The sequence below is a fragment of the Orbicella franksi genome, chromosome 10 (assembly GCF_964199315.1).
Source record: "Orbicella franksi chromosome 10, jaOrbFran1.1, whole genome shotgun sequence".
NCBI lineage: Eukaryota > Metazoa > Cnidaria > Anthozoa > Scleractinia > Merulinidae > Orbicella > Orbicella franksi.
The window spans coordinates 14,982,239-15,009,114 of NC_138154.1; the positions used below are offsets into that span (position 1 = coordinate 14,982,239).

Below are 26,876 nucleotides of genomic sequence, written 5' to 3' on the forward strand. Positions count from 1 at the left end.
ATTATCTTGGATGCTTTGCAACCAATCGATAGGGTTTACAACATTTGCCTCATTAGCATAAGTGATTTAGTTTCTGATCAAGCTGCAAAGAAATCATTACTGAATACTGAAAGGGAATAGCACAATAAACTGTCAACCAATCTATAGGGTTTACAACATTTGCCTCATTAGCATAAGTGATTTAGTTTCTGATCAAGCTGCAAAGAAATCATTACTGAATACTGAAAGGGAATAGCACAATAAATTGTCCCAAGGAATTTGGACCTGACGTATGGAAAACGTTGCGTGCAATGCCAGTTTAAACAGTTAAAATTTTAAGGTTGTATTTGTAAAGAAAATGACTTACATTGTAGAGGGATTTGAAAATTCACTTCGAGTTAGCAACAGGAATAAAATTTACACCTGTTAATCTCTTGACTGGCTGCCAATCTCCGAATGAATTCAACCATGAAAAGTCAGTGGGCATTTTTCAGAATAGTGTAGTCTACTGGCAACCATTCCCTCTTCTCACCAATTAATTGTACTTGCCTCAATCTTTATGCATTCCAAGCTGCAAGAATGCTTGCTGTGCAGGCTAATGAGCATTACGCTTCAGAATTTGCATGTCATTAAAAAGAGCAGTCACCCTACTCACTTCTGCAAACTATAATTTATTTATTTCCTAGCCTGTTAATGTATATGCTATTCATCTTATATAGATGCATATATTATAGACAGGATGATCAAAAAATATATTTTATTCAACATCTAATAACTTGTAACTAATTCAACCAATTTCTCAGATATAATCTTATTTTACATTTCTAACAAAATTTAACTGCACTTTTAAAAACACTGTTAATAAGTAATAAATAAATTCTGTACTCAATGAGCATAATTTTTCTTACGATGATACACAACATTTTCTCACCTCTTGTGTAGAATAAAGACAAATATTTTGTTATTTGCAGGAAGCTTCAGGCCAATTAAAAAGTAATGATTAATGTATGGTATCAATCAATAAGTAATTAAGCTAATACTTTGCTAGAAAATTTTAATTTGTCTAATTGAATGTTGCAAAAGCTCAAAACAGTTCGATATGAATTACACGTTTCCTCTGTCATTTTCCCTTCAAAGCAGTGGCAGGTAAAAATACAACTTTTGTTCTGTCCTCCCCTTCACAGTACCAGATATGTGATGATAGAAAGCCCAGATTGAACCAGTTTCACTGGGCAGGTAGCTATTACCAACAGGATATTTTATCAACATAACTGCAGGTTGATTTGCTATACTGCTCTTTCCTTCATAGCACTGGAGAGGCGATGGTACAATGCATCCCTGAGCCGCGCATCTAACCCATTAGCCCTGCCAAAACTGCTCACTGCCTTTTTCAGATCTTCACCCTGTAAAGGAAAGGGGCTTGAACTTGATAAGATGGTTTTGTGGCTAGACAAACATACACCAGATTTTTTTTTTTGAGATTAAAGTCCTGTTACTGGTGCTACAAACAGAAGCAACATACATAAGCTGCAAACCGGTATGTGTTTAATTAATGAAGTAATACATTAGGAACAGGATATCTGTTACTGTGTATAAAGATATGATTCCAGAAAAGACCCATACCACAGGCAGCATCATCATCATAACTCCCTTTGGCTTTGTTCAAATAGTTCTCGTAAGCGCTTATGGGAGCTTCGACTGTAGTCTTTTAAAACTGTGCTGTAACATAATCCATGTGGGCTTAATGTAACAGCTGTTTCCATTGAGTAAGGAACAGTGGTTCCAAAAAACACACAAAACATATGCACATTTCAACAGCATGAGCACCAAATGAACATTCAATTTTGAACAGAAGAACACAGTGGTGTAACAATTTCTAGCTGTATTGTGCCATAGAGAATCTGCTTACCTCTCGGATGTTCAACTCACGCACTTCACCATCCTGCTTGACAAACTCAAGCCTTACTCTGATTTCTATGTGGGTAAATAATAAAAACATCATTTTTCAAGGTACATCATGTCAATAACACTTTGTTTGATTTGGACTGTGAAGTACTTATTAAGGCAGCAAATTTTGAGAAAGAAAAGAAAAGTGCAAAATTAATCATTAAAATTAACAATGGCATTTAAAGAAGTATTAGCTTTTATCATCCAACTCCAGTGACTATGGTCCAAATAACGTGTGAAATGAATACAGATATATAAACAATAGCCTCCATTTGGTGCAGAAATATGCTTGGATATGAAATTTTGTCCAAGGACATTGTCTGTTCTGAGAAGCGAACAGTTTTCCGAGAGCATAGCTCGACCGTGAACTTCGAGGAACAGATAATGTTCAAGGACAATATTCAAGCATATTTCCACGCCAAATGGAGGCTATTGTGTTTATTATCCTACAAATGTTTTCGCAACACACGCGGTTTTGAAAATTGGGGAATATCACTTGGATATTCCCCAGTTTTAGCTGGGGAGTATTCAGTCGTGATGCGTTTAACCCAATCATGCGTGAGCAAAACTATTTGATGGATTTAAAGCAGTGATACTGTATGGTTAGTAATTTGTACAGTAGAAAACCTGCTTGACAGGTTGGCATGTGTTGCACAAAACTGTCACACAACTACAACAATTGGATAATAAATTTCTTATTCTTAAATTGGGTGGGGGTGTGCAGCCCTGCTTCCCAAAACCCTTACCCTATTAAAGACCAAAATCTGCGATTTTCTTTACCCTATTTTATGACCTGAAAAACTTAAAGTAGCTTCTAAAAATATACGCAGTTCAAGAATAGAGTGCAAAAACCATACCCTATTTATAACCAACACAGCTGAAAACCGTACCCTTTGGGGCCGCACATACCTTAAAAGCCTGTACAAGGGAGTAACCCCCTCCCCCTCCCTTTCTGTTAGGAACCAGAAACTGCAAGGGCCCGCATACGCAAAATGCTGCCAATTAACATAGGATATACAAGAGATCTGATCAGCCAAAAAAATATTATGAAAAACAATAGACTGCAAGCCTGATAATACGTGAAAGATGTTTCGAGACACCAACATGACAAGAGCCGATAAAGCAGGATCGCAACAGAGGACAGCTGTTTCGATCCTGCTTTATCGGTTAGTAGTATCAGCGTAGCAATGTATTGCCAGGCACTATTCTGGGTCAAATGGAGCAACTTTCATGCAAAATTGGTAGTCTCCAAGCTCTCGGCTCTTGTTTGGTATGCATCTCTGTTTCAGGTCCCCTTCCAAAGACAAGAGAGCAGTAGTTTTTTAAGGCCCTGTTTCCCACTTGAGGAACAGGAAATTATGAACCATAGTTTTAAAAACTTTTGTAATAAGCATAAACCTTTACTCTGTTGCTGTTGTCTGCTAATTAGTTCTCAAATTACTTCGATGACACAAAGGATGCTTGTAAACAAGCAACACGTGAGAGGGATTAACTTTCATGTTTCCCGCCATAAGAAAATTCATTGACATGAATGATGAATCATAAAAAAACAACGCTGCCTAGTATTTGGAACTCACCTGCACTTAAGCTTGTCTCTGGTTCAGTTTCGGGGGTAGCTTTCCCCCTCAAATGCGGCGGCACGTAAACTTGTTGATCCGCTCTTCGGGGTCTTTCCCTCCGGGATGGACCGCTAATCTTGTTTTGCACCTTCAAAAGCTTTTGCTCTTTGTCATACTCATCTCTGTCCACTTGATTCTTGATTATCGACTGCATGAATCCGTGTTCCATGTTTAGTTTTGCTCGCCCGTCGCCCCTTTCCGAAGACATCTTGCTTTGAACTGTGTGACCTGTGCTGCGTACCCACATTACGAAATTTCTCGGAGGTTCCCGAAATGTAATCGATGTAACACGATAGCATACCGACTGATAAATCTCGGCGGTGATTGGTTGAATTTGAGATGTCATCGTATTATGGTCTGTTGGCGCCATTGAATTTAGCTGTTTCTCAAAATCCACGAGTGTTTCTGTATACATTTGAATCGGTTTAGACCTTTCCTCGTAAGTTTTGTTCACTTTTTAATTCATTTTAGAATTTTACTGCATTTTAAGGTTTTAGTGTGTATTTAGAACGGCATGGCTGGCCGTGGAGGACGAGGGGCTGCATTGTTGCAGGTAAGAAATGTTGTAATCCTCGCACAATCGACTTCTTTGTGTGGCATATAGCTCAGCTGAACCACAGTCTATGCAAACAAGACGACAGACTGTATCATAGCATTCGTTCACAAGATTAACTTGTTTTATTTCAAGCTACTTCAGGTTCTGTTTTCGAGTTATTTTGCGAGGAGAAAACCACCGTTGCTTTCAAACCGCCAAAATAAGACTTTTTCCGATCAGCGCGATCCCATGTTGACGCAATGTCAGAATTGAGTAAGATTGTAATTCAAATGCGGGCTTTTGTAATCTTGTTTATACTTCAAACAAATGAGCATTGACCACAATAATTTTAGGTAATTAAATGTGGTACTGTTACCAAGGGAATTTATTACCTGTATCCGTGACTGAATTTCATGCGTCTCTCTCAACGGGCCGTATTTCCTTTCCCTGACGTCATAGATCACAGGAGTTGCACCCTTGAGAAGGTCAAACTCGAACACCAAATCGTGGCGTGGTTGACTATACCTCTTCCATTGTTTGTTGTCACCGATGTTATAATGTCTTCACTGATGAAGTGTCCAATTTCGTCATAACAAGATGTACATGTAGTATTCTTCCTGGAGGTTTATGTTATCTTAACGTGACTAGTCTGAGACTAAACAGAACAGCAGGCACTTGTTTGTTTCGATAAGCTTATTAGTCATGTTGGACACAAAAACTGATCCTTTCAAGTTTCCACATTTTGAATGAACTGCGCTGCGAAGTGTTTCTATCATATAAAGTGGAATTCATAGTCAAATAGATGTGATTATCTTGGTAGCTAGAGCTGTCAATAAGGGCCGTAACCTGTAGCACCTGTTACTGTGGAGCATGCTAGATTGGCTCTTGATGTTAAGGGTGAACCTGGCTGTAGTTGGTACAGTTCACCCTTAAAGTAACAAATTTGTTAGGGGGGTGAAGATCAAGGCTACAGTTGAATGAGAAATTAACAACAGCCCTGGCTAGCCATCAACCTTAAAGGAGAAGGTCACTTCAAAAAACATATATTTTTTGTCAACGCTAGTAAAAACCTTGCACTAAGTTTAGCCACTCACCGAAGTTTCAGCTTCTAAAGTGCAGGTGTTCCTTGGGAAATTCGTCTCCAAATTTGAACATCGTTGCCGCCATTTTGAACAGTACTCAGCAGCCAGGCTGCATTTTCGTGACGTATTACCATCCAAGAGATGGCCTCCGAAGAGGCTTTTAACTACCACTCTGTGTTATGGCTGCTCTTTAGCCATATTATTTTGAGCCAAACATGCTCCTAACTCTGCAATGATAGCATTGAAGATAGTGAAGTGGAAAATTGCTTGGAAAAAATGGATTTTGCTGACCTTGTGAAGGATGCAAAGTCAGTTGCAGGTTTTTCTCCTTGCCGCCAATTTCGAGTTGGACCGAATGACGTCACATAAACATGGCCTGGCTGCCAAGACAGTTTCAAAATGGCGGCCTCCGAAGTCAATCTTTCAAGACGAATTTCTTCTGGATAGCGGGCACTTCAGAGGCTGAAACTTCAGTGAGTGGAAAAGCTGAATGTTTACTTGCTATAGGCGAAGACTAAAAAAGTAAGCTTTCTGGAGTGACCTTCTCCTTTAAGTGTGATAGCAAGTGATTTGATCCATCAATAGCTTTGACAGCGGCTTTAAACCAAAACGTTGCCAATATTCGCATGTGAGGTTTCACTCTTGGGAATTGTTATTCTTCCACAAATTATTCCAATTTCCATACCGTCTCATTTTCTTGAATAATTACATTACATTTACTGCTTGAAGATTTTTATTTTCCTTTGTAAATGGAAACCATCCTTTAGGTAGGCAGACAAAACACAGGGAGCCCACACCAAGATTCAAAGTGAAACCTTACCACTTTGCAAAGCAGCAGCAGATGAATTATTCGTGAAAAAAATATCTATTCATCACAGTGAGCTAAACGATTACCACAGGCTTAAACGATTGGTACTGTGAGCTTAGAGCGGATGTCTGGAATCAAATGGCTGTTGTTTTCTGCTGGAAAACATTCAAAATACTCACCAAATGACTTGTTAAACTGGCCATGTTTATTTATTCATGGTTATTGTAGATGCTCTACAGGTTTTTGTCACTTTTCACTGAGGACAGGAGATTGCTTGATGCTAACTTATGCTTGAAAAGGTCATTTGACAAAGCACGTGGTTTGTTCTAAATCCTTAGCTATTTGTCATTTTGGTCAGTTTGGGACCAGCTCTTGTGTGAGTAATTTCTATCCTCTGATTCAATTTTGTGCAATGAAGGAAGGAAGGTGTTTGTAATAATTCAAGTCCTAAGGACAGAAATATCCATGTCAGAATACAGGGTTTTCAAAATAAGCCGGTGGCCGATGGAAGTCACCAGCTACTTCAAGCATTTGTGCTCGGTATCATTTGACAAAAGTTTATTCAATCCATACAAAGTTTTCTTTCACTCAAAGTAATCACGATCTGATATTTCTGAGGAAATAAATGAACAGGCAAAAAACAAAAAACTAAACAGAGCGGCAATTATGTACCTTTTGAACTTCAAAGCAAGAACAACTTTTGGCAGGCATTGTGCCTGTGTTTCGGAACTATCAGATTTGTTGTCACATGCACATTTTCCACCATGAAGTAGAGGCAACAGTCTATGCTGTCTTTTATTGCCTCTGTTGAGACGTCACAAAGGCAAACAGGTAAACAAATCCTGTTTGCTGTTCCAGTTTTCAAAGCGATGATAAACAGCTGAACTGACCTATAGTGTACCCCTCTACGTGTCCATGTCCATGTGAAGACTATAAAGGCAGTCTTTGTCATGAAATGTTACTCATTACTGCACCTTTCAGTAACATGCAGACTCTAAAATTCAAAGCTCAACTGAGAAATGCGTTTTTTGCTACTGTCAATTAAATGTCCGGCGGGTCCTCCCAGCGCCAGTAGGCTGGTTGTTCAGTGGCACTCCGCTATAGTCGGTCGGTCAGCAGCGTTCTTTGTAGTATAAAAGCCCGCGCGATCAGTCTTCATGTGTCCGCCATCTTGGTTGTATCTAGTTCTCGTTACGGGGAGATTTCGCTTGCATAAAAGATAAAGCTTACAGTACATCGGGGCCTAGTGTGTGTCCATTTAGACTACTGGCGTGGTGGCAGCGGTGGGATTTGAACCCACGCCCCCGAAAAGACTGGTCCACCACGGTTCTGTTCTTGAGGAGGAAGAGGAATTGTCACCGACGTTAGAGAATTTTGTTATTTTAACGTGGCTGAGATTGATTAACCCTGCTTTAACTAAACTTGTTAAGCAACGGTATGGAACTGAACTTCGGTCTTGTACTTAGGCGTCGTTAAAGCCTGAGATCTCCCAGGCGCTGGACTCGCTCCTTGATGAAATCCGTTCTGCTGAAGACACAAAAGTCATGCGTACAGGAGCCTCATTTGCCACTCAGAAGTCCTCTTTTCGGAGGGGTTCACCGATCTACAGTAAGTCGTCTGCCAGGTTTCCGGGACGCTCCTCTCAAAAGGCAAAAGAATGCCCCCTCTGTAAACAAGCTGGCCGCGCTTCACACAGTCACTTAAGCGTATGTGGCTTCCTACCTGAACAGGACCGTTTGTACCTTCTGAAAACCCGTCAGATTGTTTCAATTCTGGATGACGACAGCGTTGAGTTGGACCTTTTGTCAAGTGATGTTGACCCGCCGCGTCATCAGAATCTGGTTGAGCAGAGTGATTCATTCACGTCTGATGCATCCAGGAGGGTCCTTGTACGTCAGTCCCCATACATTGACACGTTTTTTGGCCATCATCAGGCTAGAGTCATCATTGACAGCGGCGCCACAGGTAACATGATCAGGCTCTCCGCTGTACAGAGGCTCGGTGCAGAGATTTGGCACAGTTCTTGTTCTTGTGCACAGTTCTTGAGGTCTTGGGTGACCTCTTCCAGGCTGGTATCGTAGCCAAGATAGCAGATGATCTGTACTGTGGGGGCAACAGCCCAGACGAGTTGCTCCGAAATTGGTCTTCTGTTCTCCAAGCTCTCCATAAAGCTAGCCTGCACCTTTCTGCGTTGAAGACCATCATCAACCCCAAAACTACTTCTATCTTGGGTTGGACTTGGTCCCAACGCACTCTTCACACCAGCCCTCATCGCATTTCAACACTGTCCTCCTGCAGTCCTCCCAATAAAGTTGGTGGCATGAAGTCCTTTATTGGTGCAGTCAAGGTCCTTGCTCGTGTTGTTCCACATTGTTCTGCTCTATTGGCCCCCCTTGACGAGGCTGTAGCCGGGAAACAGTCTCAGGATGACATTGTCTGGTCCGAACATCTTACTGAAGCCTTCAAGTCTGCTCAAGCTGCCGTGGCGTCCAGCCAAACAATTACTCTCCCGAAGCCAGATGACCAGTTATTGATCGTGACCGACACTGCTGTCAAGAGACCTGGCATCGCCGCCACTCTCTACTTCTCCCGGGGTGACAAGCTAGTCCTCGCTGGTTTCTTTAGTGCAAAGTTGCATAGTCACCAATTATCCTGGTTACCGTGCGAAGTTGAAGCACTTGCAATTGATGTTGCAATAACACACTTTAGTCCCTACTTAATACAATCTAAACACAAGGCTTGCGTGCTCACCGACAGTAAGCGTTGTGTCCAGGCCTTTGAGAAAATGTGCAGGGGAGAGTTTTCTGCTACCCGCGAGTGTCGACTTATTTGTCAACTGTCAGCGGCTTCCAAGCCAACGTGAGGCATGTTGCCGGTGCTGCAATCCTACCTTATGACTTTGTAAGCCGCAATGCACCAGACTGCTTTGATCCCTCTTGTCAGGTGTGCAAATTCATCACCCAAGCTGAGGAGTCTGTTGTCCGACACCTATCTGCCCAGGACGTCCTATCTGGTCAGAAAAACCTCCCTTTCACAAGTCGAAAAACTTGGTTGTCTATCCAATCTGAGTGCGCAGACTTATGTCGAACGCATGCCCACCTAATACAAGGGACTCGTCCTTCCAAGAAGCTTACTAACATTAAGGACGTGAAAAGGTACTTGTCTGTTGCCTCTATCTCCAGTGATGGCCTCTTAGTCGTGAAAAAGGCTGAGCCTTTGGCTCCTTCGCATGATTGTATCGTAGTGCCCAGACAGGTCCTAGGTGGTTTACTAACCACCCTACACCTCAGGTTGTCTCATCCATTGTGTCTCCAGCTTAAGAAAGTTGTCAGCTGCTACTTTTACGCCCTTGACCTAGACAAGGCCGTAGAGCGCATTTCTCTTGGCTGTCATCCTTGCGCTGCACTTCGCCACAACCCCCACACTGTTATAGAACAGTCAACTTCCGATCCTCTAGCAGCAGTGGGTGTCTCCTTCGCAGCCGATATCCTGAAGCAGTCTCGCCAACTTATTTTGGTGCTCCAAGAGTGCGTTACCTCCTATACTTCGACCCTCCTCATGGTAGACGAGAAGTATGGGACCTTATGCGATGGGTTAATCCAATTATGCGTCGGCCTGCGACCCCTTGATGGGCCTAAGGCTGTCATTCGGTGTGATCCAGTGCCCGCCTTCAGAGCCCTCGTGAATGACCAAGTCCTATTGCAACACAAGATTAGCCTTGAGATAGGTCGTGTGAAGAATCAGAACAAGAACCCTGTCGCTGAAAAAGCAATCCAAGAGTTGGAACACAAGCTCCAGCGGTTGCAACCAGAAGGTGGCCCTGTCTCTCCTAGGACTCTGTCCGTAGCCACTGCCCACCTGAACTCTAGAATCCGCTGCCACGGCCTATCCTCTAGGGAAATGTGGACTCAGAGAGATCAGTTTACCAACTCTCAGATTCCCCTAACAGATCAGGCGCTAATACGCGAGCAGCATCTACAAAGACTGGTAAACCATCCCCACAGTGAAACGTCGAAAGCCCCACATGGTGACTTGCGCAGCCCCCCCTCAATAATTTTTGGTGACTTAGTTTACCTCTACTGTGATCGTAATAAGTCCCAAAGTCGTGACTGATACCTTGTTGTCTTAGTGGACGGTGAGTGGTGCAATGTTCGCAAGTTTGTTGGCTCACAGCTACGAAACGTTTCGTACCGTGTGAAGAAGAATGAGTGCTATAAGATCACTCCCTTCCGAGTACACACCTCCTGGTGCCCCAGTGAAGAAGAGCCCAGCGACTGTGATCTTGACGTTGGTGTCGACCAGAGCCCTCCTACTGATGATCAAGGACTTCCTAACGACGAGGAACCTTCCCCAGAAAGCCCCCCGTTACCTCCACCTGCCTCAGGGATCCCTATCAAGTTATCGTCCCCACCTTCCACTTTTGTCCCGGCAGAAGATGTCCCAAGATACGGTGAGGATAGCCAACCCAGTTGGCCAGATGACGTCGAGGTTATACCTGTCTCCTCTCCAAATGTTAGCCCTGCAGTGAACAAGCGCCCAACTCGGCAACGGCATCTCCCGCAACGTCTTGAGGACTATGTAGTAGAGTTGAAGTAGCCCAGTCGATTCTAATCCTTTAGCCGTAGCCTGACAATTCTAGACATTTAGCTGTCTCCCAGCATTTGTTAAGTTTGTTTTCTTATCTGGTTCGAAATTTAAAGACTGTTCTTCATACAGTAGATTTCTCGTACATAACCTGTGTGTGTATTTCATACCGACTTATTGCCTAGTGTTTCTTTGTTTGCATGCTTATTTGTTTAAGAAGGAAAGAGGAAGCCACGCCAGTAGGCTGGTTGTTCAGCAGCACTCCGCTGTAGTCGGTCAGTCAGCGGCGTTCATTGTAGTATAAAAGCCTGTGCGATCAGTCTTCATGTGTCCGCCATCTTGGTTGTATCTAGTTCTCGTTACAGGGAGATTTCACTTGCATTAAAGATAAAGCTTACAGTACATCGGGGCCTAGTGTGTGTCCATTTAGACTACTGGCGCAGCTCTCAACTACTGCTGAGTGTGTGGTAATCAAATCATTGAGCACAGTTCAGACAAAGAAACAGTGCTTGGCTGTAGTCAGAAGCTGGTAATAGCCGCCAATCACTTGATTGACAGTAGCCAAAAATGCATTTGTCGGTTGAGCTTTGAATTTTAGCATCTGCCCTTTATTGAAAGGCGCAGTAAGATTAAAAGTGCTCTAAGCGCATTCTGAGTGATGGTTTGAATGGTGTCTTTAAAGTAAATCCTTTCAGCAATGCGAGTGTTCAGATTTTAAGACAAGCGAAAAATAGAAAAATCACAGCCAAAGTAAAGTGATGTCGCTGATTTTGTAGTGATACTTCATGTATGTGACAGGGAAGACATCAGCAAAAGTGGCCTCAATCCTTCTGAGTCATCTGCAGCTCATTTTCGTTACGAAACATTGATATTGAAACTCTTTTCTTGAACTTACATTATCGAAATGATAATAAAATTACAGTTGATTCATGTTATTACATTTCAATTAAATAGAATTGCAAGAACATTGTAGCAATGGAATGAAGGGCATTCTCAAGTTCTGTACAAGTGTATACCCTCCAACAAAATCACTTTTGAGTGTTTAAAATGCACCAGAAGCAGGGTTGGACATTAGCACTCGCCCAGGCGAGTGTCTTAAGTGTTGGGCGAGTGCAAATCATTGATCACTCACCTGTTTGGCGGGTACGATTTTTGTCGCCAAGAAATCAATAAAATTGCAAAATGAACACTGTTTTTTACATTACATTTTACCAAGAAAATCTCTAAACATAAACTTACCATTTCTATTTTACAAAGGTTCATACTCTGAACTGTCTAATAAATTGGCACTGAAAGGCAACATAGACAAATATGGCTTCCTCCTAGTGATAATTACATAACTCATGTACTTAAACAAAGTGATACTGCTGGTCACCATCGAGCCATCGGTGAACATGGCGCCCAAGGAGAACAGACATGTTTACTCACAAACTGCAGGGATCTCACGAAGATTCATCAATTACAAAAAAACTACTTGAAATATAAAGAACCTCCAATGTGTTTTCTTGGGATTAAAAACTAGTCAAATTTTTCATTGAAGTAATAATCCTCAGTCTGCCACATGCTTGACAACATTGCGAGTGAATAGTTTTCCTGTACTTTCCCAGCACTCTGATCAATGCATGTTCTCCCAGTAAGTTTAAAAATGGAGTAAACTGACCGCAGCCAAAATGTGGAAATATATTTCTGGAATTTCTAAAGTTATTGACGAGAAAAAAAACGAAAGAACCCCGAAAGCTGCCCGTGATACAAGTGAATAGGAAAGGGGGGGGGGGGGGTAAACTTTTGGGTGAGTCAAAACTGGTCCAGGCAAGTGCATTTTGAGGGTCACTCGCCCAAATGGTGAGTGCTGTCAAAATTAAGTGTCCAACCCTGCAGAAGTACTCCACCTACCTTATGATTTCCTCTTGCTACTTAATTCAATTTGAAAACCCTGAGAATAACCCACTTGTTAGGGTACCGGTAATTCTGAAGGATAGCGGATGTAAAATAAATGTGGATTTGGATCCATTTGATAGAAATTAAGTTGGTTATAACATTATTGTGTACATTTTTAACACATTCAGTTTTTTGTTATAACTCATTACAGTCATAAGGATCAAAATTGCTCAAACATTTGACCTAAATAAGCTTTAAGATGCTTTATTGGGTACATTAATGATTGTATAAGTTATGCCATGTCATGCAACTTACAAACACCTTAAAATCTTTTTGACCACCCTGGTAATATGTATAACAAGAATGTTTCAAATATCACAAGTTGGCTAAAAAGTTGTTGTGATTCATTTTTCTTTCTTTTGGTTGGTCCCTGAGTCCTTACAAACTTCAAATCATGTAACTTGTAAATTTATCGTAGGGAGCTATTAAACTTTTTACAAATACTCTGTCTAGTGCAAGTGTATTGTCTTTTTGTGTTATTGAAGCATTTGGTCCGAAAGAAGTACTGGATGTTGATGTTGCAAAATGGAATGTGGTCAGTTTAATGTTGCAAAATGGAATGTGGTTAGTTTAATGTTGCCATTTCTAATTTTCCCTTTTAGGCACTTGAGCAACCAGCCAGACCACCAGGCCAGGCTCAAAATGGAAGGGTAAGTCTCATGAAAGTGTTTTGGTATAATTTATATTTAGTAAATTCATGAGCAGGATGAAAGGGTTCTTACCCAATCTGGGTTCCTTGGGATCAGTCAGCTTAGGGTTATGGGAGAAAGGAAATGATAAGCACTGTTTTTATCCTCAGTAATGAGATATTGTATACTGTCACTTTTCTGTCTTTTTCACAATGTTTATGTTCCAAGATCAGACTGTTGTTTCATAATTTGGTTGCAATGGTGAGGAGTGTCCCGTCACACCAGTGTTTTTTTATCTGAAAGAAGAGCACACAGAGATAAACAAATGGCCAGATCGGTGGCTTCCCTCCACTAGCACTTAGCCCTTCGCCCCTGAAGGCGAACTGCAGTTATTCCCAAATCAGTAAATAAAGACTATCTGCCTGTGTACAGTATACCATTTGAACGCCACTGAGCAGCTTAGTTAAGAACTGACATCATCAGCTATGAAGGAGATAGTCATTTTGAGAGAAATGCTTTGAACTGTTAAACTGAAAAACTTCCAATGCGTATCAACTCTCAAATATCATAGGTATACCCCTGAACTATAGCTTATTTAGTAGGTCCTAGTACAGAGCTTGAAAAGAAATTGGAAACTTGCGGGGGTGGCGAATCATGTCTTAGATGGGAGAGGATCACAATTTTATGCCTTCAATGAGCAGATCTTTACAAGACAATGTTCGTGGCAAAACTTCATAGAAATCTCTCAAATATTCACATAGTTATGACATCGTGTGCCAAATGGCACTCTTAGGGAGTGAAGGGGAAGGGGTTTGCTTTCACTTTCGTAAGGTGTCCTTCCATAGAGGTGGAACTGTGATCATGATGTGCCTATCTATTTTATTTACAGAATGGTCAAGGGCAACCCCCTCAACAGCCTCCTCACCAAGGGCCTCCCCAACCAGGACCCGCTCAGTATGGTCAGCGGCAACCATACCCACAGCACTATCAACAGCAGCAAGGACCAGGCTACCAACAGCAACAGCCTTATCAACAACAGCAGCCACCATATCGTCAACAGCAACCTTATCAACAACAACAGCCTTATGGACAACAACAGCCAGGGCCCTATCAACAGCAACAACAGTATCAACAACAGCCGCGGCCTTATCAACAACAACAATCGCGGCCTTATCAACCACAGCAACAGCCAGGGCGTTACCAGCAACAGTCAGGGCCTTATCAGCAGCAGCCACCGTCAGGGTCTTATCAACAACAACAATGGCCAGGGCCCTATCAACAACAACAACAGTCAGGGCCTTATCAGCAACAGCAACAACACCCCTATCAGCAACAGCCACGGCCTTATAACCAACAACAACAACAGCCAGGGGCTTATCAACAGCAGCCCTATCGACAACAACAACCTTATCAGCAACAACAGTCTTATCCACAACAGCAGCCCTATCAACGGCAACAGCAACCTCACCAGCAGCCCCCCCAGTTTCATCAGCAACAGCAACACCCACCACAGCAGCAAAATCGACAGCAAATGCCTCAGCGATATCAACAGGAGCCAGGTACGATTGGTTCTTTGTAGGGGTGACATTAATGAGAATGGAATGTCTGTTGAATTAGTTGTCAATTTGTTTGGTTGTCAAATGTGTACACCTCTAAAGTTGCAAAGTGGCATGTTAGAAGAGAGTAAATAAAGGGTGTTAAGTATTTTTTCTTTTTAATGATCTCTATTTCTCCTCCAGAAAATAGACACTTTTTAAATTGGTGTTGTTTGTTTGTTTGTTTGTTTTTCTTGCTTATAGCTGGTCGTGGTCAAATGTATGGACGTGGAGGGCCAACTTATGGTGGTCAAGCACCATCTCATGAGCAGCCATCTGCTGTGACTCCGCTTCAGCCTCAATCAGCACCACATGGAAGGGGTTTATATATATCAGTAGCATTTATTCTTTTCAAGCAAGTAACTAGTAGTTTTTCTGGTCAATACTGCAGATAACCACCCTTTGCACCACATGGCAGTGTCCACTTGAAAGAGATTTCTACTTATTGGAGCTCACAAATGTGAACAAGAACCACTGATTTGATATCTAGTCAGTCACAGGATATTGTCCAAAATAATGATGGGTTTTTTTTACCTGTATAGGGGCTCAGATGGCTGGATTTTATGGCAGAGGAGGCCCGTCATCATCTATGCAGACTCCTTATGGACGAGGTGCAGCAACAGGTGATGCTCCTCAACCTCAACCACAGCCTGCTATTCCACCACCCTCTACTTCTCAGCCATCAGTTCCATCAGGAGAACATCCCTCACCTCCACAAGCACAGCCAAGCGACCCTCAGGTACATTGTTCTATACCAGTTGCTTCAATATTTAGATGCTGTTTGAACAAGACCATTTCCTTGCTCCTTATACAGTCAGGTATTTTTAATAATAAATATTGTCATCTCCTGTTGAACATTACAGGTCCCAGTAGAGCAGATGTCCAGAGTGAGAGTATCAGAAGTGGAAAACATTCCTAAGACGTATGCTTAATTAATTTTATTTGCACTCACCTCATTAGCCAAAATGAAATATATATGCGGTTATTTATTACTTAGGAATTTTTGCTGGCCAGCTGTTCATCCTGTTTCTGGCTTAATTAGATACATTGTAAATAGGACATGCTGCCCGCTTTAGGAGCGACGTTCTCGTTTTTTTCTCTTAGTACACGTACTTTCTGTACTAACGGATTGCCTTCTAGCTCAGTGTCTTTTAGTTGTCTTTAATTTATGGGTAACGGCCGTACGAACGTGGCAACTCCTTATGAAAGGAAATTGAGGAACATAAGGGCCGTACGAACGTACTAACTCCATATGAAAGGGAACTGAAGAACGTAAGGGCCGTACGAACGTACTAACTCCATATGAAAGGGAACTGAAGAACGTAAGGGCCGTACGAACGTACTAACTCTATATGAAAGGGAATTGAAGAACGTAAGGGCCGTACGAACGTGCTAACTCCATATGAAAGGGAATTGAAGAACGTTTAAGGGCCGTACGAACGTACTAACTCCATATGAAAGGGAATTGAAGAACATAAAAGGGACGAGCTTTAATACTTACTAACGACTTTCTAACTTGATGGCTTAATATACGTTGTTTTTGCCGTACTTACGTACTAGCGTTTCTAAGGTACGAGCTCATTTTACAATTGTCCGTACCAACGTACTTGCGAACTTCACGGCTTTTGTTGTTTTTGCCGTACTTACGTACTAGCGTTTCTAAGGTACGAGCTCATTTTACAATTGTCCGTACTAACGTACTTACGAACTACACGGCTTTTAATATACATTGTTTTTGCCGTGCTTACGTACTAGCGTTTCTAAGGTACGAGCTCATTTTACAATTGTCCGTACTAAAGTACTTGCGAACTTCACGGCTTTTGCTGTTTTTGCCGTACTTACGTACTAGCGTTTCTAAGGTACGAGCTCATTTTACAATTGTCCGTACTTACGAACTACACGGCTTTTAATATACGTTGTTTTTGCCGTACTTACGTACTAGCGTTTCTAGTACAAAGATTTTGGAGGGAGGAGGGGAATTTGTAGAATTGTGCGTACCTCTGGATATTTGTGGCTCTGCAGTCGGTGAAAATCTCATTTCATGTCAGTTGACTTGTCACTTTTTTTTTGACATGAATAAAACGTCAAAGCAATCAATGATAATAGTAACAGTATTAGAAATAGTAATAACATGATCACCCGAAAGTGGCTTTATTAGGTGTTAGCTATTCCTCGCCTTGATACATTCAAGGTATGTCTACTAAACAATTGACCGACGATATCGCCAAGAAATCAAAGTTTGACACCAATTTCTAACAACTGATGCTTTGGAACTTATTACGGACAATTTGCTTTGTTCCGAGTCGATCAGCGCATGTATCCTTTTCTAAATTTAATACGAACACCAGTTACTACGGACAACGGACACTGTCCGGTGGAGGTCGAGTGGCATGCTCTCACTCTGCAAAGTTTAACCTTAAACTACACCTCACATTGTTGGGTAAAACCTGCTATTCAAATACATTGTTTTACACTTAATAATATTATCATCTGGCGTTATAACGTGAAAACGTTATCATTTAAATAGTCTTTAACGTGAATGAATAGAAAACCCATATAAAACATTTCTTTTTCCCTGAATTAAACCTGTTATTGAATGGTGGAAAAATGTTAATTTTTTGGTATAATCTAAGGTTCCCTGCGCTTTTGGATCAATTCAGATGAATGGTATATAGTCAGGAGAATTAAGTGTGAATTACGATTTCATATCTTCCTTGATATCTACGCGGTAATCTGAAGGCATGTTATACTAATTTCCAAAACAGACAGGCTTCATTATACGAATGTCTCACATTTACTGTATATAATAATTTTGTTATTAAGTAGAATTGAATCGTCATTCAGCTTAGGTGAAAACGCTAAAACGTTAGCGAAAATGACCTTTAATGTAAAAATTAAAGCTGCATTAAATTGACACTTATGAACATAAGGCATGGAAAAGTGATTGATCTGCTGCCCTTGCTAATCAGAACCATTACGTTTTGTGACTCGGGCATAACTTCCCCCGCTAGCTATATGCACGGATGTCGATATTGAGGTTACTCTAAAATAAATGAGAAAGGAATTTGACTTCCATCGAGCTATTTGATCGGATTATTAGACATTCCCTGATCTATAGTAAAAGAGGCGATACCAGTGCCAAATCTATGCCTATTGTCACGAGTGGAGTTCAGCCCACATGACGGTATTGAGAGAGAAAGGAGATCGGCAAATAAGCTCCTAGACAGTCTGACACCACTCCAAGTTGCTACCAATCTGGTTGCCAATAGGAGTGAAAACAAAATTTGGTGAATAAATTTTCTAATTCGGCAGCCAGAGTATTGTTTCACCGATAATTATACCGTCCTGTCACTGAAGCCAGCCCCACTGAGCTTGTGACAGTATACACACTGCTTCAAACATCTCTGTATATTGCTCACCAATTGAACCATTGCACAGTTATTTTTGATCTTGATCACGCAATTTATGCAGGCACTGGAGGTCATTTGGCTTAAACAATAGCAGGTAAGTCGACATTTATTTGGAAGACTCTCTTCCAAATAAATGTCGCCTTCATGGTATCCGTGGGAAAACGGTTTTGAGATACTGGTATTGCTGAGATACTCACCAGATGTGGCCTTGCTGGCTCTGTTTCTTTCGTCTGAAGGCATTTTGAGCGTGATGTGCGTACACCTAAGGAAAAAAATCTTACCTATGAAAATTTCGGCTCAGTGGAAATTTGCATGATTCTCCAAGTGATATTCATGGTTGCGCTCTTTGCTACATAAGTAATTTCCTTGCGTGAGATCTGCAAAACTAGATATGGGAGAATTTCGCTGAAGGTAGACCATAGATGCAGCCTTTCCATCTATCTGGGCGGTACTCCGAGGAAAGCAAGGATAAGCATTGAAGGCGTCCTGGGAGAAGTACTCAGTGTAAGAGTCGTCGTTGCTGGTCTATTTCATTCCCACTACCCGTGAATGCATCTGAAATTCCCTCTAAATTCCTTGTGCCGTCAATATGATGCTGTCATTACATAGCACCAAAGGAACAATGCCCATTACCATTGATCGTAACACCCTTGCAAGATACTTAACCCTGAGGCGTACCACCTATTACTAGATGGTGATTTTAGTTTGCTTACTGGTCATTGGTCAAACTGACATATCGATCTTCAAGAGTTCCTGACCCGCGAGCCTCGTGTGTTCCCATGGTCTCTGACTTTGTCAGATGGGTCACTTGGTAAGTCCAGCTAAATAGCCCTCTTCTCTTCCCTAGCGAATCTCCTCATTGACTTTCTAGTTTACCTTTATGCTGCAGGTGTTATTTGATTTTTTAAATTTTCCTTTCCAATTTGCTTTTTTGCTGAGTACGTTGGTTGTACATGCTTTTTTGAAACAAACGTGCGAAATGTGCCACATGTCTTGTCGAGTTTTTGTTTACAATCCCATTAGAGTTCGTTGCACTACAGTGGAGAGGTAAAAGCTTTGACCAGTTTTACAGATGTGTTTTATGTCCGTTTTTAAACATTTCATGTTCATGTTGCACGTTTTTCAGTGTACAAAGCACGGAACGAAAGCTGGACGAAATTGTCTGAGCCAAACTGCAGCCAATTTTCTAAAAACTAAAAAGCAAAAGAATAGGGTGGCAGTCACTGCGCTTAAATAGGTACTTCTTGAAGTGTTACTGGCACTGGCATCAGTTAGACCTTATTATAGTCAGACAAGCGGCCCTCAAATCTGTACTCCATACGCAAAGTGAAGCACCACCATAATCACTGCACTTCATGACAAAGGTCTTCGGAACATGATGAATAGCAGTCTTCAGGAAAAGCACTCCCTGAAAGGTTATTTTGGAGGATAAAATAATCAATGCTTCCTCTTCTTCCACTTGCTCCATTCTCGAGATTTGAATCCCCCGTAGAAAAGCAATGTTGGCAGACAATTCATCTCGGAAAGCTTGTTTCACCGAAAAGCGTTTCTCCAGCGACTCCAGAGAAAATGATTCCGCATTCTTTCTCTTTTTTGTCTGTTTATCCATTACGTTAACAGTTGTCTTCAGGAATCAACGTCTCATGCTGCTACGACAAGTACCTTCACTTAGCGCAGTTTACGGGAACTGAATAATGTCTGCGCATGTGTGAGATGTCATCACATTCAGCGCGAACTGAACAATAAGGAAGGAACCAAAATTACACCTAAGTGTAAAATATCTTTTTATACCTTGGAAAATGACAATTTGAACAACTCGAGGTTTTTTTTTTGCAAACAAATGCCGAGGAATACAAGCAAACTTGCCGTTAACGCGGTAAATATTTAGTCGTCCCGTCGTTTTGTAGCAATAATATTTGTCTCAAGCGGCTCAGACGCTTTTTTAAAAAACGAAAAGCGAATCACCACCGGAAAAAGGTGACATGGGAAATGTGAGGAAATAGTAGATTGTTGCACACAACTTGCATCTTGTATGGCGACTTGAAGTATTCAAGCAAAGAGTAATTTATTTGAGGAAAAATCAGCTCGCAGTCAGGCCTTACATTGGCAATCAGAAGCATTCTTTTGAAAAGAACGATCTTCGGCGAATTTTGTAGTCTTTGAACGGTTGTATCTGGAGTCAAGGTTTACCAGATTCGGGATTCAGTTTGGCCGTCCATTAGTAAACATGCAAGATGTACACTGTAACTAATGACACTATAAGCGCAGTAAATAGCTTTCAACCCACGGCCCTTACGTTCTTCAATTCTCTTTCATATGGAGTTACTACGTTCGTACGGCCCTTACGTTCTTCACTTCCCTTCCATATGGAGTTAGTACGTTCGTACGGCCCTTACGTTCTTCAATTCCCTTTCATATGGAGTTAGTACGTTCGTACGGACCTTACGTTCTTCAATTCCCTTCCATATGGAGTTAGTACGTTCGTACGGACCTTACGTTCTTCAATTCCCTTTCATATGGAGTTAGTACGTTCGTACGGACCTTACGTTCTTCAATTCCCTTCCATATGGAGTTAGTACGTTTGTACGGACCTTACGTTCTTCAATTCCCTTTCATATAGAGTTAGTACGTTCGTACGGCCCTTACGTTCTTCAATTCCCTTTCATATAGAGTTAGTACGTTCGTACGGACCTTACGTTCTTCAATTCCCTTCCATATGGAGTTAGTACGTTCGTACGGCCCTTACGTTCTTCAATTCCCTTTCATATGGAGTTAGTACGTTCGTACGGACCTTACGTTCTTCAATTCCCTTCCATATGGAGTTAGTACGTTCGTACGGACCTTACGTTCTTCAATTCCCTTTCATATGGAGTTAGTACGTTCGTACGGACCTTACGTTCTTCAATTCCCTTCCATATGGAGTTAGTACGTTTGTACGGACCTTACGTTCTTCAATTCCCTTTCATATAGAGTTAGTACGTTCGTACGGCCCTTACGTTCTTCAATTCCCTTTCATATAGAGTTAGTACGTTCGTACGGACCTTACATTCTTCAATTCCCTTTCATATAGAGTTAGTACGTTCGTACGGCCCTTACGTTCTTCAATTCCCTTCCATATGGAGTTAGTACGTTCGTACGGACCTTACGTTCTTCAATTCTCTTTCATATGGAGTTAGTACGTTCGTACGACCCTTACGTTCTTCAATTCCCTTCCATATGGAGTTAGTACGTTCGTACGGCCCTTACGTTCTACAATTCCCTTTCATATGGAGTTAGTATGTTCGTACGGCTCTTAAGTTCTTCATTTCCCTTTCATATGGAGTTAGTACGTTCGTGCGGCTCTTAGGTTCTTCAATTCCCTTTCATATGGAGTTAGTACGTTCGTACGGGCAGTATGTTCTTCAATTCCCTTTCATATAGAATTAGTACGTTCATGCGACCCTTATATTCAAGGGTCCGTATTTGTAGCCATTCACTGCACTGTTGTCTCTCAAACTTTAGTTTCAGTAAAACTGCTTATTTCGCTCGAGAGAATGTCACTTAACTGGTACGTTATTCCAGCGTACTAACAAAAAAAACCTGAAACACAGTCCTATTCCGGGCACGGTATAAAATAGGAATATCAAGGAAGGTGAATATGTAGAGTTTCTGGAGTTCTGACTCCTGAACGGTTTATTTTGCATGTGAGAAAGAAAAGCAAGAGACACTCTGTGCCTCTAGAGTACTCAGTGATGGGGTTCAATTTTTCCTCTTGCTACATAAATACAGTTATCTCTTTCAGTCTAGATCATTTGATATGATGAGACTGATCATTTTAACTTTAACATTTCCAAAACTTGGTTTGTGGAGTTATAAAGTTGTTGAAGGCAGTGACTGGGGATTTTCTGCAATATATTTGTTATGTAATTCATTTCAAAATTAACCAAAACAGACCAGCACTGCTTTCTTTCAATAGAGCTACCTTTTTATTTCTCATGTCTTTCTTTCTTTCTTTTTCCAGCCAAACAGGCGAAAAAGGATCTGCTGGAAAAAAGTAAGTTAATTACCAAAGTAACTATAAGCTCTGTGAACAGGTTGTTATTGGGCAGTTACTCTTATTCTGATATTAAAGCCCTGTTCAGATATGTTGCTATTGTGCTGTAAGTCCCTAACATTCAGTTACGCAGTGCTGGAAATAACAGTTGGTCATTTGACATTGTCCGACCAGATTTGTGAAATTGTCGAATCATTTTACATTATGATCTGACATCACATTTGAACACCAAAATGACTTAGCTTTTAGTCTTGAAGCTCTTGTTGGCAGACCATGTTTGCTGTGAAACCTTTACAGCTTGCAACTCATACGGATCCATGGTTTGTTTTCCTTGACTCGCCAGAGTTTTGCAGTCACTCCATAATTTATTGCTAAACATACATGCCTATGAATTGAGTCGTCAGATTATTTGTGTATGCAAATTATGTAACTGATGTCTGACCAAAGTAGTAACTTGTCTGGCCAAAATGGAGATTTGAAAAGACCATATCCAGCTGTGGTAAAGAGCATCTTTTATTTCATTTCCAAGTCATTCCTTACTTACAAATAGGTAATTTACAAGTTGTGATGGCTGATAAACACCCGAAGTGTTTTTGCCAAAATAAACCTTTTTTTGGCAAATTTATGTTTTAGTTTAGTTTAGTTTTACTCTAGTCTTTTTAGTTTTAGTTTTATTTGCACTTGGTTTAAGTCAAGTTGGATTCATGTGGTGTACTATTTGTGTCTTTGAACCTTTCTAGGATGTCTCTGAGTGCAAACTTCATCCCAATCAGATTTATAGAACAAAAGATATATCAATACCATGTCACATACAGGTAAGAATACATTTTGTGCTCTTCATTCATAAGGCATGGGCGCCATGTAATAGAATCAGATTCAGATCGGCATTTTACAAGGTTAAACATCCCTTATCAATGGATAGTTTACTTCATATATCTTGCCAAATTGACCGCTTATGAGAGCACTGTGTCAGTAATTGCACAGCATAGTGAGTGTGTATACTACACAGTGAAACATTGTTACTCTTTTACGTATGCCACCCTTTGATCCACAGTCCTGAGATTGACAGCAGAAAAGCAAGACATGGCCTTCTTAAGAGCCACAGTGATATTCTAGGGCCAGCTAGTGCCTTTGATGGATCCATTCTTTTTCTACCCAAAGAATTAGAAAAACCTGTAAGTAGATGCTTCTATTCTTAACAGCAAGATCACAGATCTGATCATTTTATAGAGGATTGAACTGCCATTGGTTTGCATACAAGTGTGGACATGGGATTAAAAAAACTTGATTTGATTTGGTATCAGATGTTTGATGATTCGTCCATAATCATTTTAAGTTCATCATCTGGACCATAACACAAACTTTCACATTCAAAGTCCAAAACATCCTCCATAGGAAAAAAGATGATGGCTGTACATTTTGTTACAATACCATGTGAACCTTATGCAGCCCATAAAGTACAAGCCTAGGATACTTTTGCAATGTTTGTCCCTGTGTTAAGGGCCCATTAACCGATCTTTTCGAGCCATTGCTAAGGAAAATTTATTCTCATATAACCTCATCATTTTTAGTTACTTCAGAGTTATTTCATGTGTTTTAACTTTTTCATGATTAGTAACACTAGTGATGATGTCATCAGGCCACGCCCATGGTCATGTGACTAATACTGAAAAAACGCAAAGGCTCCCAGGCAAATTACTTTATCGGGATTTTTTCATTGATTTAATATTTTAATTTAAATCCTCATTGCACTATGCATAGATTTTGTTTCATTTCTAAAAGGTAAGATTTTGAGAGAATTTCAAAATATTAAAAAATTCGTAATTTTCTGAAAAAAGCATGATTTTGAAAAAGGAATGCATAGCTATCTTTCCAATGTTGGCGTTGATCGAAATCTGTCGAAAAAGGCTGGATTTAATGAAAAGCCATGTTTCCTTTAGCATTTAACCCATTGATGCCTGAATGAAATTGCCTGCAACCCACCCCTAATTCCCTGGCGTTTTTTGGAATATTTCTGAGCGAGCGAAAGCACAAAAATAAACCATATGCGCAGTAACCACAGACACAGGATCAGGTTTCAAGACATCGTTTATTTAAAGTTGAATAAATGAAGGGTCAAAATATTAAAAAATATTAGCAAACAGAACTCAGCCTAATGTGTAAAACTGACGAGAAAACAAGAAATTATATTATTTCTCTACCGCGCGACAAAATGTCCCACAGAAGCTGAGAAAATTGACTTTGCGAAAATGAGTCAATTATTGACTTTGGAGGACAAAAACGAAACCAAATACAACAGAATTGAATTTCTTGTACTATAACGGCTAACATTTAAGAAAACAATGAAAAATAAAAGCGAAGAACTCATGTAAAAATCAATCTGAAATCAAGAAATCAAGTAATTTCTTCGCCGCGCGACGAAAATCTTACTGCCCTGCGAAAGAAAGATGAAAGTCGTAAATCAAAAAGACGACAAAAACAAGCGAATTATATTGAGATCAGTCGTATTTCAACTGTGTTAAATCAGTGGCCATTTAGTTCTTTTCTCAGCGGTTCTGTAGTAGCTGAATAAGACTCCAAAAAATATTTGAACGAAGCGAATAAACTAAATATACAAAGCGCCTAGAGGTTGCCATAAATTAAATATGCAGAAATCCAGCATGCAAGTTACTGTTCACTTTTAAAACCTAAAATTCCCAAATACAGGGAACCAAATGAAAGAGATGCGAAAGGAAGTTCAATAACAATAAATTTTCATTCAAGCTGAGACTAAGAAACCTATTTAAAAGCAAAAAATTGTTCAAAATTTTGCAGACGTGCTTCGCTGCATGACCGCATGTTCAAATTATTCTTCACGCTAACGCGAAAGCTTGAGTTTTTGCCAACCGCTTTTGCAGTCATTTTAACGCCCGTGGCTTTACCGATCGTTCCAAAAGTTGAATTCAACTTCGAAGTAATAATGTACATCACCATTTTTGTTTCTGAAATCCGAAAAGCCGTTTTAAACCTGCGATCTGTCGTCGAAACTTACTTGAAAGCGCTCCGATCTTCATGTTTTCTCGGCGGTTGTAGGAAGAAAAACTTCTTCACCAGAAAGTTTTGAGGACTCTGTATTCCTTGATCCTCTATTCTGAGGCCACCTGAACATTGATTTGTATTTTTCCTTTCTATTTTAAAGCCCAAAGCAGTAATTTATCCGTGTTAGGAATGAAAACAAGACCTTGGAAGTTTTTTAGATTTGGACCGCAACGCGCCATGTTACCTGCACTTTTCGAGCGTGCGATTTTAAGAAGAAAAATCGTCTTTCTAGGACCCCTAAAGTCCTCTGAAAATATGCTCAGAAAGTCCATTCTGATTGGTTTATTTGTCCTCAAGAACAATAGAACAATAGGGGAACCGAAGAATCTTCAGGGAGGGTAGGAAAGGCAATTGTCCCCATGCGCTTTTTTTCGGGCGGTTACGGGCGGCACAGGGAAATGGAGGAGTTTTTCGCATGGGCAGTTACGGGCGGCACAGGCGTCAATGGGTTAAAGAAACCGGAAGTGCCCCCGATATATATTGGAAGTTACCCTATCAGCGCGTGCGCAATTTACACTACCAGCGCACTTTGGTAAGATCAAACAAAGCCACAAGGAGTTAGTTTTTCTCTTTCTATTGCTCTTGTTTTTCTGTCTATTTCTTATTTTGTCTCTGCTTGTACTTTTTTTACTTTGCATTTTGTGAAACACAAAGAAAAACATCTAAAATGTAAGCGAATTTGGAAGTTATGGAGTTGTTTTTATTTCCCGCACTCAGGCTGACGTAAGTAACCGGAAGTGAAATTTCACCTCCTTAACAACGTGCGTGAATGCGCGCATAAATCGGTTAATGGGCCCTTAACTTTAGAAAATGTTGGAAAGATTACTTGAGTCAAATCGTGGTTGTTTTCTGTTTGATTGGTTGGCGTAATGATGGATCTATATAGTAAAGGATTGGAGTTGCAGGAATTGGAAAAAGCATGAATTCAAGCTTGCCCCTGGGACAAGTAGCTCTCAAATTTTTCTTGCCCTGGGTAAGTCTTAGTTTGCTCTCATAATGATTTAGTTAGCAGATGACGTGCCTGATCCCTTGCCCATTGGGCAAAGGACAATGAAAAGTTACTTGCCCAACAAAAAAATCTATTCGTCCCAGATGACCAGACAGCCCTTTTTTTTGAGCCCTGAGTTGGTATGATAACAGTACTTATTTTCTGTTGCCACAGACAACTGTTCTAGAGTCAGAAAGAAGAACAGATGGACAAAAAGTTACCATTACTGTGACACTCACAAGAGTCGTGCCTTCTGATGACTGCTTGCAACTGCTAAACATCATTTTCAGAAGGTAGAGTAACCAGCCTGACCAAAGTGCACCCCGTGAGACAGTCTATTTGCCCAAGACGATTATTTTTGTTGTTGTTGTTCAAGTCTATTTCCAGGCTGCAGTAAAGTGACTGAGTTAGTTAAGAGGGCAATGACTATACTTAACCTAGCAGATTGCTGTATTACTAATCATAATCCCGATGTAAAATAGTAGTTTTATTCATTGAAAATTTTTTGTTGAGTTCATGCCAATGGACTGTACAGAATTATTGCTATTTGAATTTTACGTATTATTATATAACTGTAATTAACTTTTTTCCTTTTATATTGTCAATTTTTTTTTGTCAATCAGGATATTGCTGCAGTGCATTGTGTCTTTG

General features: G+C 40.7%; 2 protein-coding genes across 2 annotated transcripts in view; one reads left to right on the forward strand and one right to left on the reverse strand.

Annotated features, from left to right (window-relative positions):
* Positions 1 to 719: 719 nt before the first annotated feature.
* On the reverse strand, positions 720 to 3,807 carry LOC145500408 (UPF0561 protein C2orf68 homolog). The gene is made up of 3 exons (XM_081479928.1): positions 3,504 to 3,807; positions 1,889 to 1,953; positions 720 to 1,382 (listed from the first exon to the last, which is right to left on the reverse strand). The coding sequence occupies exons 1-3, from the start codon at positions 3,790 to 3,792 to the stop codon at positions 1,266 to 1,268; spliced, it is 471 nt and encodes a 156-aa protein (XP_081336054.1). The 5' UTR covers positions 3,793 to 3,807; the 3' UTR covers positions 720 to 1,265.
* A 77-nt stretch (positions 3,808 to 3,884) lies between these two features.
* LOC145500333 (piwi-like protein 1) overlaps positions 3,885 to 26,876 on the forward strand; it is a 36,109-nt gene continuing 13,117 nt past the window's right edge. Inside the window, exons 1-10 of the mRNA XM_081479843.1 lie at positions 3,885 to 4,098; positions 13,095 to 13,142; positions 14,011 to 14,680; positions 14,921 to 15,037; positions 15,259 to 15,455; positions 15,580 to 15,638; positions 22,127 to 22,159; positions 22,900 to 22,974; positions 23,214 to 23,334; positions 26,400 to 26,518. Of these exons, the coding sequence (XP_081335969.1) occupies positions 4,060 to 4,098; positions 13,095 to 13,142; positions 14,011 to 14,680; positions 14,921 to 15,037; positions 15,259 to 15,455; positions 15,580 to 15,638; positions 22,127 to 22,159; positions 22,900 to 22,974; positions 23,214 to 23,334; positions 26,400 to 26,518 (1,478 nt within the window). The 5' untranslated portion in view covers positions 3,885 to 4,059. The remainder of the gene's footprint in view (positions 4,099 to 13,094; positions 13,143 to 14,010; positions 14,681 to 14,920; positions 15,038 to 15,258; positions 15,456 to 15,579; positions 15,639 to 22,126; positions 22,160 to 22,899; positions 22,975 to 23,213; positions 23,335 to 26,399; positions 26,519 to 26,876) is intronic.